The sequence below is a fragment of the Vidua chalybeata genome, chromosome 1 (genome assembly GCF_026979565.1).
Source record: "Vidua chalybeata isolate OUT-0048 chromosome 1, bVidCha1 merged haplotype, whole genome shotgun sequence".
Classification (NCBI taxonomy): Eukaryota; Metazoa; Chordata; class Aves; order Passeriformes; family Viduidae; genus Vidua; species Vidua chalybeata.
This window is the reverse complement of record NC_071530.1, coordinates 109,906,116-109,919,191: the sequence shown is the minus strand read 5'-3', so window position 1 is coordinate 109,919,191 and position 13,076 is coordinate 109,906,116. Positions and strand designations below refer to the sequence as shown.

Here is a 13,076-nt window from a genome sequence, read left to right as displayed (position 1 = left end):
ATTGACTTCTGTTTTCTCACCTGGTTCTCAAAAAGTATAGGTGAAGACATAATTTCATCTCTGAATTTATAGGTGAAGGTATCCTGTTCCTCCTTCATCAATCTTGCTACAGTTGTTAGCTGTTAAATTGAAATTGGAATGTTTACAATGACAGAGTCAAGATTTGCCAAATGTGGATGATCCAGTTTTGGAACTGGAAAGAAATATTAAAGTAGTATTGGTATTTAATGTAGATAGTATTTAATAAGCATGGGACTCTTGATTAAGCAATTACCATTTTGTAATGACTGTATCAGTATGTGAATGATTTTCCTTTCCTGATCAGTGTTTCCCCTGCAACTACCTTTCAACAAGCGTGGTGTTGGCAGTATTAGAGGGTTTTAGGAATTGTACAGAAATGGGTCATGCAATTAAAAAATGATAGTGAATTTTATTTGCAATGAACACCTGAAGACCTATTGCAGTGCTGCTTTGGTGGTGCTAAGTGAAGTACTCAAATACTGATTGTGGTCAGAGTGCTCATGGGAGATCAGCCTGTGTTGGAACATACTGTCTAAGTTTTTAGTTTAGAGGTGTGAGGCTTTTAATCTCAGGCAAGGATGGGTGTTGACACTTGATTTAGGGTTTAGGAGCTGCTAGTGAATCATGGGTGTCTTAATCTCAGGTATTATTATGAATAAACTTGACTCATATTTTGGAAGGAGGTAGGCAACTCGGGGAAAGGTGGGGAATTGCATGTGGTAGTTCATTGCTTCTCTTGACTTCTGTTTGGGGGAGTAAAAGACCAGCACAAGTATTTGCCTGTAGATTCTTTGTAGTGGTTTAATTATATTGCAGGCATGTGGGGCAGGGAGGAGAGGGTGAAAAGATAGAGCAGCTACTCCATACTGGATCATAAGAGACAAAACTGTTACTAAAGATGAGTGGCCTGTGTTCTCTGTTTTCTCATGGCATCTTATTTTTATGTAAGCAGCAGCCAAGGAGTGTGTTGAATAGGTGAGAACCGAGTTGCGTAGCTGGTGAATGTGAGGGCTGCCGAGTTCTCTCCCACACAGCTAAAATGTGATTAATGAAAGGCTTGCACAACTCCTGCCACTGCGGCGGGGGGAAATCAGATTGAATGTGTGTGGCTGTTTTGCAAGGTATGGTTGGCTGAGAAAGGTGTAAAGGGATAACTGAGACTGGGCTGGGTTGGGCTGGAACAGGAGTCATGTAGCAAAGGTTAGAGGGGTCTCCAGCCTGGAAGGTCTTCCCCTCCAGAAAGAAAGCACTTTAAATCAGTGAGCAATTATTATGGGGAAGACAGAGTAGAAGAAAAGGTAAGAAAGAAGTGAGTTGCTTTGTTGTCCTCAGTCACGTTTTCCTTGCATAGCTTAGAGACCATGGTTAGCCAGGTGTTTTTGAGAGCCCTTTAATCCCTTGGTGACAAGGAGCCTCTTCCTATAAAGCAAACAAATCTGTCTCACCAATGGTTAGGAAAGATCAGGGCTTGGTAAGGACAGACCTGCCCTTTCTTAAGGAGCCAAGGGGAGTGTCAACTCCCTGTCACATCTGCTTCACCTTGTCTCCTCCAGTCTCCTGTGGCAAAGCACAAAATTAATTTCCGATGTAATTGGTTGCAGCAAATAATTGGTGTAATGAGAATTGTGGTTTCCAAGGTTCTGTTTAAAAAAATACAGCTACTTCCAGCTGCAGACTCAATTACGTAGTCACTCTTGGGCCTGCCTTACTAATCTCTTTTTACACTCACCTGTCCCACCCAGTTTTAGTGGAGCAACCACTTAAACAGATCGCAGCATGTGATCCATGGCTGGAAGCACCTTTTCATAATGGGTGTCTTTATTTTCCTAAGAATATCTTCCTCAGATTCTTCGAGGGTGACCCATACTATAATTATTTCCCTGCAATCCTGGATGTTAAGTCCAGCCTCCCTCTAGGTAATATTCTGAAATTATACCTACAGATTGCAAGGCAGAGAAAATGTATACCAGAAATGCTTTGTGTTTTATTCCAAATTTGTTCACCACTGTCAGTGAAATTAGTAAAATACTAGGTCTTCCCTTAGGTATCATTGGTTGGATTTTGCTGTGGGACAGAAAAATTACTTGTTGCCACAGATTATAGGAAGCATGAGTGTAGCTCTCAAAACTGAAACATGAGTTTCAAATAGCACCTATTATTATTATTATTATTATTATTATTATTATTATTATTATTATTATTATTATTATTACTGTTTTTGTTGTTATTATTGCTGTGCTTTCCCTCAAAATCATAAAGCTTTGCAGCAAGCTGAAGGTAATTTTTATACATACTAGAGGTTGCCCTGTGAGCAGAAAACAAGAGACACTCAAGGTCTGATAATTTGCTAAAACTTTGCAGATGCGTAATTCAGCAGATACATCTGAATTTCTTTCAAGATATGGATGGGAAAAGAGTTCCCTTGTGCTGCATGGTAATTTTGCCACTCTTCCATAGGCTTTACCATATCACTTATCCCAGTGAGCTGTGGGTGGAGGGGTGGTGCTTCCCAGGGATCAGGAACTGGTGTTAAGCAGCCTGCTTGTCTGGGCTGCCAAGGGATGTGGTCCAAGGAACACCTGGAAGCCAGTTCATGAAATAGCCTGTTTACCTGGAAGCTACTTTCTGTGGAAAATAAGGAGACCTAGAAATGTACTTTCATAGGAGCAAGAATAACTGGTACTAAGGAGCTTTGTATACCTTCTGACTTCTTAATTTTTTTGTTTTTTGTTTTTTGTTTCTCCTCTACACTCCCATCATAGTAGTTTACCCATGGTTATAAATTAAAGACACAAATGGGCAAAGCAGGAATTTTTTAAGGTTTAACAGGCCATGGAACAGCAGACCCATGGAAGTCCATCTGTTGGGATCTGCAGGTTTGGCCATGTCTCTCCCTTGTTTAGCCAGATCCGAGTTTCTGGAGGAAACAAGCAGAGTCCTGTGGCCAAAGGGTGTCAGAGCAGATGGTCGTAATGGTCTCTTCTGATTTAAAATCTTAACAATTCTCACACACACCAGTTGCTCTGTTTAAAATCGTGTAGGAGGGTGCTTTCTGATAGAATGGGAGCATGAAATCAGGCAGGAATGGGCTATGTAGAAGCTGTTGCCTACGGTGGAAGAGTGCTTGTTGTGGGCAGAAAAAAAGCTCAGTGGGAAGTACCTCTCCTCTGCAGAGATTGAACAGAGGAAATGTCTGCTGCCCCAGGCTGAGAAAATTCTCATTCTTCCACTGAATTTTAGGAATATCAGGACAATGTGGAGAAAGTTCAGTTTGTTGTAGTAGCTGAAGGGGATGGGTTTTGCCCAAACTTGATGCCAGGGCTTAAACTATTTGCGTTATTTTTGGCTGTAACTGCAGAGGGCTGGTGGGAGAGAAGGAAAATGAAATTTAAAGTTTCATTATTTTTGGACCATGTTTAGTGTCTACTGAATGCTCTTGAAAGTCCAAGTGACTGCTACAAAGACACCTGGAGAAAGGCTGGTTTTTGTGTGCTTAATGCAGAAGTGTACTGAGCAGGACTGCAGGTGTGTAAGAGCAGTTCTGTGATGAGCACTTTCCTGCTCTGTGAAATTTTGTACATATATCACACTTGAGATGTGTAGCTGGCACTTTAAGTGGTCTAATATGGCTTTTGCAGCTGCTGGAAAACCTAGCAAAGCACTCTAGACCTGATCACACACTGCAAACTGTAGAACAGGGTAGGATACTCTGAAGGAATGCAAAGTTGTGAGAGGCAAGGGAAGAAAGGAGAGCTGGGTCTTTGGCTGTGTTTAGAATGAGTTTGACAAACACTAGAGTACAACAATACGAGGGAGTGCCTTAGAAAGGTGAGCAACACGTCTGGGTTCAACCAGGCTTCTGAGATGGGACTTAGATGTTTGTGAATTTTTTTCCTAATATTTATTTATTCATTTCTTTTCCTTAAGTGATAGGATTAAGTTTATAGACATCTGAATGGCTAATTAAGCAGTGGCTCACAAAGGGATAGAATGATAAAAATGAAATCTCTGGATCTGAAAGTGTGATATCCAGTAACTACTGTATGCAAGTGTGATGCTTCTCTTTTAAAATATGAAAATGTGTTGGATTTTTTTTCCCTTTATTTAAAAACTAAAGGACCTTTTGAGTATTTGTATTGAGTGAGATGGGCAGACCAAAATAGAAATATGAAAAGTGGGTTTATGCAGAAAGTTGAAAAGGAGCCCCAGAGCCACTACTCAGTAATCTGGATTGCATCTCTGTGATACTGTATTGGAATACACTGCACTCAGGTATTTTGCTTCATGTTTGTTTTCTGGAAGGTAAGGTGTTTAAGTTGTAAAAGTGAATACTGGACAGAGTTGAAATTTACTTAATTGAATTTTTAATTATCAAAAAGTCTGGGAAAAAATAAACACCAATAAGAATAAAATGCTTGTTGTGATGCTTTCCTAATTCATCATGCAGTAAGTATGGTTTGTTTTATTTTTTAAAAAAACACTACATCTGTTTTACAGGAGAAACTATAGAAGGTCTTCGGGAGAGCGATTATCTTCTGATTCATTCGTGCCGGCAGTGGACAACAATTACAGCTCACAGTCTGGAGGAGGGTCACTACGTCATAGGGCCAAAGATAGAAATCCCTGTACATTATGCAGGTAAAGCTAATGTTGACCTGAAATACAAATTCAAAAATAATGAATTGCCTACCACTTATACTGATCATTATATTTGAGAGTGAAGCTAAGCTTCTCATGCCATCGTCTGTGAGTTAATTTTTTAGTAATGTTACAAAGCAAGAGATACTGACTTGCTTGCAGTGCTGCTAAATAGATGTATTTCATTGAGCAACACATTGACAGAACACGTAGCTGTGTAGATGAATTGATTTCAATTTGAGCATAATGAGTTGCCAGCACTTCTCGTGTGTGAATGTGGAGACACAAGTGTGAAAGTTTGAAATTGCCTTGAAATGTTTGGTCAAAGATGGAACAGATTTTATATTCAAGCTGGGGGGGATTTTCTGATGTTTCCATGTTGAACACCAGGGACTCTTCATAATAATACTGCAGTTTTAAGCTAATGCTCCTCACTAGTGCCTTGTCTATGCCTTCTTGAGTGATAGAGTAATACTGTTGTTCCAAGTAGCTATGATCCAACTAATCCATATTTATTTTATGATTTCAAATTATTTTTACTTTGCTAGGAAATTATTTTTAATACTTTTTCCTGCTGTTTAGTGTTCTTATTCACAAGCTGAATAGAACAATACAATGAGAGTGGGAGGTGCTTATCTTACAGGAGTAGATAGAAAACTTTCCAAAGCTGGAAAGTGTGAACTGAAAGAGCCATGGCTACAAAATAAAGATGTGGGCTTAGTGTTTTAATTAGCCTTCTGTATAAACAGTTATCAATGGAATAATGTGCTTGGCTCTGCTACAGTCTCCTTTACAACATTATGCACTGAGGCTGTGCTGAGTTGGACAAGAGCTGGCTGAATTGCTTTGTGTCAGTCACACCAGTGTGGCAGCTGCAGCGATGCACCCTATTCCAGTGATGAAAATTACACCACTTGCCTTCTTAGGTACTGTTTCTCCTTGGAGTTCACTGCTGGAATGTTACTTTTTCTAAAATATGTTTAAAAGCTTTGATCTGATGGCATATAGTGTCATAATGTATGTGGCTTTAAAACTCTCTGAAGTTAACTTTCTTAGGATAAACATTTTCTAGTGCTTATGCTCAGTAATGTTTATTTTTTTTTTTTCTTTTTTTTACACCTCCTGGCTGCATAAGCTCCAGTGGTGTGGACAGATATACACTTCACTTCCTTTGAACTGCATGCCATGTTTAAAATCCTTACACTGATTCCTGGAAGGAGAATGGAAATAAAATGGTTAATGGCATAAAAGATCTTAAGCGTTTTACTGAAGGCTTGGTTTGGTTCTTTATTTTTAAAGTTAACAAAGATGTGCTAAGTAGTGTTTCCTGACTCTTCATGTTTCCATTCATTCATATCTTAAATTTACACAGACACCAGAAAAATAAAAATCTATCCCCTGAGATACTGCAAAAGTGTCAATGTGCTTTTCTTCCTGGCTTGTGTTAATGCAGGAAAAGAGGGTGTGTTTAGTTAGCAAAATACATTTTGCTGTCAAAGAAGGTTCCCTGCCACAGAACCCTTATTAATGAGATGAAAATACCTGAAAGTTCAGAAGCTTCCATCTAGTGAGGACACTTACTGAACACGAGATGAGCTCCAGTGTTGCCAAAGGAACTTCACAAAAATGGTCTGTGTTAACTTGCAGAACCAGAGCATGTCTGATGGACTTGCCTCCATGTAAGGAGAGATGAATCTATGCATGTGAAGGGTTAGTTAGCAAAGCACTGCAGTTTGGCTCTTGGATGCTAACATCTAAATGCAGTTAGAGGTATCTTCCATACCCTCGAGATTTACTTGTGCTGCTGTGGAGTACCATACAGAGGTCTGTGAGCTAGCACTGAGTGTGCTGTCAGTGCTGCCCTGTGCAGTGCCTCCTGTTCACTGCTCTTGGGATCCAGAACCCCCCGCTGGAGAGGCCAAGTTTAACGGAGCTGCCTAAGCCGGCTTGCAGGGCTGGGTGCTGACCTGGATTATAGGACTGATTTTTGCATGGTTAAACTTTAAACTTCTGTCAGCTAAAATGTACTACCTACCAGAATGACCCTTAGAGATGGAATATAAGAGCTCATTGAAATGACTTTCAAGGTTTGTTTTGGCTTTAATAGAGTACCTTTTTTTGTTTTTAACCCTAGAAGAATTTCAATGTCACAAATTGCAGCATGATTTTCGTTGTAACAGTTGAGCAGGAAGAGACACTGAAACTGATTTTATTTTCCTGAGATTACAGTTTAAGTACCACAAAGTCATCACTCATATATATATAACTATGAGCATAAAGTAAATCTTATTTTGCTACTTGCTAAATCAGGTTTTGATACACTTATTAAACAATACAATAAAACAAATACAAAACAAATACAATAAATCCTTACTAAACAGGGGAATGTTGTATTTTACATTTAAGTGGAATTTTATTACCAGAACCTGAGTTGTGCAGTCTTGCTGGTGGTGCTTTCCCTACTATGAAGGTGCTACCCTGATTGTTTCTTTTGATGGTGGCAGACATGATTAATTTTTGCTGTTAAAGATCATATATGACAGCTGTTAGTGTAACCTTTCTCTCTTGAATATTCTCTCCAGTCTGTTTCTCTTTAGAGTAAAAATTAATGTAGCATCAAGTTAAATTTTAATGTAATTAAAACCAAATAACTAATGTGTTTCTGGCACTTAAAACAACAGAAGTCTTCACATGCATATGGAATGGAGAGCATATCAAAATTAATGTCCTGATAGTGCCCCATCTTGGCCTGAAAGAATGGGTTTCACTAGAGTCTGAGGTAAACCATCACAGCAGATGGACATTCCTTTGCTGTCGTTTGCTTTCTTCAAAGGTGCACAATTCACACTTGATACTTATAGGAAGGTCTTATCAGCTCTCTGTCTGAACTAGTTATGTTTTGTTCCTGGTACTCTGATATCCTTAATTTCTACTCTAAAAGCAAGTGTATGTTACCAATACCCTGCAGCTGATGTTAAATACCACTGCTACATTTTGCTTAGGCAGCATGGTAACCTTTACCTTGATAAATGTCTCCCCTGGTAGCCTCTGGAAAATACTGGTTTATGATCTCAATTTGGAAGATACAGGGCCTGTTGGTATTACACTTTGCTGTGCTGAATTACACTTTGCTGTGCTGCTGCTTGCCAAGAAAGATACTTTACATTCTTCTGCAGAAGCTCTGCATAGGAAGATGTGTCCCAGGACATACTGGTTACCACAACTGTGACATAGTCTGTGATAACTAAAAGGCACTGAAGACACTCTCTCAGGGTTTTAATACTGTGGCCCTGAGATGTTGTCTGATTCTTCTTGCATTAGTTTCCAGGACTCTACAGCTCAAAACTATCTTTCTGAGGATTCTGAGGTTTGTGTGTTTGTGTTTCTGAGGATTCATCAGCTCAAGCCACAGAGGTGTTCTGCTCTGACTGTGAATGGCTTGGGTTCAATCTGTTGTAAATGCCTCTGCTACATGGCCATAGTTGTTTGTGTGCAGATTATTGATGTGAAAGTGGATGATCAAGTTGGTGTGGTTGCTTAAAACCTGCTGCACAGGAAAAGTGGCACAGAAGGCTGTGGAGTGTGTGCATACCCCCACCTACACACTGCAGTCTTCTCTTTCAAAGGCCATGCTAGTGTTGGTGAGTGCATGCAATGAAAGAAAAAAGGACTTTGGGATGAATTGGCAGCATCCAGGTAATTTTGCCCCAAATACTCACTCCCATGTTTAATCAAATCATAACAGGACTTTTAGTGTTGGGGTTTTTCAGGGCCTTATCTCTCTTGTTGCAACTGATGGTTCATTTTTTCAACTGTTTGGTTTTTTCCATTCTGAGAGGAAAGCTGTTCCTTTGAGATGATATTTAAAAAAAAGGACAAACACAGAAATGTAAAAATCCTTTTCTTTTTCTGTAGTCTTCTACTCAGTTTTGCCCAGAGTTTGGAGGGAATGCCTCTTAGGTCTCTGCTGCCATCTGTGTGCACAAAGGAGGCAACTAATAAAAACATTTCTATAAAGATATTAGAAAGTAACACCCTATTCCAGGGTGTGCCACACTGTAACACATCCAGGATGTTGAAAATACTCCTGTGAACTCGCACCTCCCTGCCACAGTCTAAAGGTGTGCAGTTGCTTATACAGAGTAATCACTGGTGCCCTGCTCTGGTTGCTTACCTAAGTGTGCTGATAGCTTTCTTAATGTCTTTTAAATGAGGAAATATAAAACCTTGTCATGTGAACCTTCCACAGGTGGGGTGTTGGATAGGAATGAGTCAGAAGGCCCTTCTCTGGTGTTGGAACTGGTGTACAACAAGCACCCCACTGAAACCTGTTTCTGCGGGTTTGATTTGTTCATCACGGAGCAGTGCCTGATGGGCCTGCTCTTCCCCGTGTCCTGCTAACACGGAGGAAGACGCTCTCTGCAGGTCTTCTCAGGAGTGAACTTGCCTTGGCAACAGGAGAGCAGGACAGCTCCCTGAGATTTGGCAGCTGCAGAAGTTCTCTCTCAGGTCCAAAGGCACGGCTGCCTCCAAGGCGCAGTTTGGCCATTCCTGTAGGCTTATTGCTCTCCCCTCTGGAAGAGCCATCCCTTGGACACTGAGGGAGGAGAGCATGGTGTGACTTAGGTATCTCCCAGTTGTCTTGAAGTGATGACAGTGACAGAAGCTGCTGTTCCTCATTAGCCACCTGAATCTGCTCCATCCTGGTTTAGGAGGTCTGGAAGAGCTCAGATTTTTCCTTTAGTGATGCTGTGCTCTCTTGGATGTTTATAATATGTTGGGTCTTCTGTAAGTTTGCTGTAGAGCTCTCTTCCTGGCCCTGGGGAGAAGAGCGAACATTAGACTGGCACGCATCCTTTGCTTGTCAGCATTATGGTATCTGCTGCCAGCTTGTGTTACTTTGGGGACAGAGCCTGCTTAAGTTCAGTTCAGACTCTCCACTCCCTCAAATGCAATTTAATGCTGTCTGCTGCTCAAGGAAAGTGGTGCTGGACAAAGAGCTCTTTGTCTGGTGCTTTGCCTGTCTTGGAAGAGCGGGTGGTGCCAGGGAAAGCTATGCCTGTTCTTCTGAGTGAGCTTAGCAGCACAGCTCCGATGGGGTAATTTTAAGTTCAAAGAGGTGGATGAGATCTAAGGCAGGGAGGGACACTGCCTTAGAGAGAAAACTGAGTAAAGAACTTAGGTGAGTCCTTTCCAGCCAACAGGCATACCACTCCCTGATATGAAATGTTTTGCACTTTAATTTGTGTTACGCTTTGAACTTGACCTGGCACCAAGCTATCACACAGTTCTCCTGAGGCTTTTGTGCTCTGCAGCTGAATATCTTTCTAGAGAGCAGGGCCTGAATGCAATGCTCCTGAGAGAGGCAGGCTGCCATGTGTATGTGGGCTGGTAAATGATTAATGAATGGATATCTTCTTCCTCAGAAGAAAACCAAGAAAACAACCTACCCACATATTTAATTCCCCCAATACTCAAGTTTTGTTTAGTTTTTCCTTTTTTTTCTGAAGAGTTGTGCATCTGCAAAGCAATTGGAGATTTGAAAACTTTTCACAAATATTCATAATAAAAGAAAGCATTGCCACCAGCATATAGCCTTCATGCTTTTAAAAGAGAAATATGACTTCTTTAGTTCTGAAGACTTGACTGTGTGAAGTTTCTTGAGAACAACAAGCTTTCTCTCCCCATAAACATGTAGAAGAAAGTGTATTGGGTATTCATTTAAAAGTCTGATTGTAGAGTAGTGCCTGAATATTACAGAGAGAGGGGGCATTCATTTTATTGAACCATTTGTGCCTCCTCAGCTCTGAGATCAGTAATGTCCATAACACTTACAATCGCCCATACAGCATCAGTACATGTTTTTCTGGAAATATTTATGTGACGTGATTTTATTTTGTTGCTACCTCATTTTCCCCACAAAGACTTATTTTTTTTAGTCTAGGAAATCACAGCTTTGTAGTCTGGAAATTCTTCATATTCCTGACTTCTCAAACCTGTCACCTTGAAAAACTGGATGCACTCATCTTATATACAAGCAAATATCCATATTCATATTTTTTTTTTTTCCCTCAGAGAGTTACCTTCAAGTTGCCAGACTTTCCCAAGATCTTGTCTGTGATTTCACTTTCTGTGCCCATTTAAATTTTAGCAAACACTTCTCCATTGATCTACAGTGCAATATCAAATTGCAGACTCAAAATGCAGTTGATGAGATTGCTGGCAAAAATTGCTTATTTCTTTTGCATCTCTGGGTACACTTGTTCTTCCTGTTCTTTCATCTCCCCCTGTTAGCCAGTCTGGTGAAGCAGCAGCTTTTTATCTAATTTTAATGAAATATTCCCCTTTTTTCAGATCACCTGTGTTGGAGAATCTTGTCTACTTTGCATTTTGTTTTATAACTGCTAAGGAAAGTATACATATGTCTTTTTTTTTTTTTTTTCCTGTTTCTTTCTTTGTGTATATACAACCTTATGTCTATGAGAGATTCCTGGTATCCCCTACAGAACTTGTAGAATTTGCTTGATGTTCAGTTTGATGGGTGGATATATCAAAGTTTGTATCCAGCTTTTTAATGATACCACATTCAACACTCTTTTAGTTCCAGTTTACCTTTCAGATATTTCAGATGGGCCAGACAGCAAAACTGGAACTGTTATAAGAGTCTGCAGCCCTCAAAGACTTATGCTCTTTGATGTAATGAAAAAAGTGGGATTAATTCACAGGGTAGTAATATTCCAAGCAATGGAGGAAAAGTCTGTGTCCCAGGAGTTCAAGGAAGAAAATACATATTCTCTCTTTCTTTGTAACCTGGAGTAAGAGTCTATGGTTTGTAGGTACCAGTTCTACTCTAAAATATGCTTGGTGCCTTAAAGGGACCAAAAGCTTGTGATGACAATGATATTTTTCAATGCTATTGCAGTGAGGTAGTAGGTGGGAAGAGGTGTATACTTTTAGATACAGCTGTCTTGTTCTCTTACTCTCCTCTACCTTGACTTCAGCACAAGTATAATCTTATCCTTGTTTTAAAAAGAAAAACCCTAAGTTTTTCCTCAGCATTGAACTTTGTGTTTTATTTGTGAGAAGGGAGGTAGGAAGAGAGAGGGAAAACTTGCAGCTTTTACAGTTGATGGCTCCTAATATCACTCCTAATGTTCCTCTCGGACTTCCACAGTTCTTGGCTGTTACTCAAAGTCTGCAAACTTGAACCTTGCTGAAATTCAGCTGTGACCTTACAAGCATTCACTGTAAGGTGGTTGGTGGGGTTTTTTGTTTCGTTCTGTTTTCTTGTTTCAGATCTCCATGAGCAGCAAAAAAAGCCAGTTGGAGTTGCATCAATTAGGAAAATGTTCTAGAGGCTTGTACAAAAGAAATTAACTGGAGAGGATGACTTTTTGAAAGATTGCAATTGAGGGAAGGGTAGAATAGCAGCCAGGAAACTGGTTCCCAGAAGACTGGGAGATGGCGTGAATCACACGGGATTTGCTTGGCATTGCTTGAATTACTTGGCCTTAGCTCTTGGCTGGTACAGTGGAGTGCTGGGCTCATTTGCATGATGCTGGAAAGACTTAAGTGCCTGGGAGAGGGTCTTAAAAGCTGACTAACTTAACCACTGGGAAGCTGAGGGAAAAAGGCTGATCCCCACTGGGAATGAGGTGTATTCAGTGCTGCACTCGAGGTTCTAGTCTGATCGCACATTTCTATTGATTTGAAGATACCCTAAGCACTAGCTACAAGAAAATTGGAAATGTGGCTCCTGAGTTCCCAAGAGACAGCTGTTCTCTTTCATGAGGTCTAACTTCAGAATTCAGAAGGGAGGAATTGCATGAGCACTACAGCCTACCCAGCTGGTGAGCTCCTGCCAGCAAGGTTGGGGCAGGGAAACAATTCCTGTTTCTAGGCACTGAGCAAGGCATGAATAAAGTGAGAAGCTGCTTCACCCCTTGCCTACCCCAACAGGCCTGGAGAAAACCATACAGTTAAAAGTCTTTAAGGATAGGTAAGGAGCTCAAAGAGGGTTTCTTAGTCTATACTCTGTAATTACAATCTGGAACTTCACACCAGTTTTCCTAAAGTAGGAATTTTACAGTTTTAACACCACCCATCTGGCTTTGAAGTTATCCCTTAATTAGGTAAAGAATAAAAATAAGGGAGTTGTAATGGCTGTGTTTAATCAGTTAAAAAATATGCTTTCTCTTCTGTGCAAACTCGGGGGAAGAATTTTTATTAAATTCTGAGAAATGGGGTATTTTGAATTGATGGTTCATATGGCCAATGATTTTTTATTAATCTCTTACATAAGGCTGCATGAATTTTCATTTTTACAGAGTACCAGGTACAGAAGAAAGTGAGCACATGTAACTTCTAGGAATGAAGCAGTTACCAATGCAGCTATCCCATGACTCTTATCTGCTAGT

General features: G+C 40.3%; 1 protein-coding gene across 2 annotated transcripts in view; it reads left to right on the top strand.

Moving 5' to 3' along the window:
- The window catches only part of GAREM1 (GRB2 associated regulator of MAPK1 subtype 1), a 102,070-nt gene that overhangs the window by 18,375 nt on the left and 70,619 nt on the right, over window positions 1-13,076 (top strand). The window contains exon 2 of one of the 2 annotated variants that reach the window (XM_053953296.1): window positions 4,519-4,659. In XM_053953296.1, the coding sequence (XP_053809271.1) occupies window positions 4,519-4,659 (141 nt within the window). Of the gene's footprint in view, window positions 1-4,518; window positions 4,660-13,076 lie in introns of those variants that run through there. The other variant, XM_053953305.1, reaches the window with a different exon arrangement.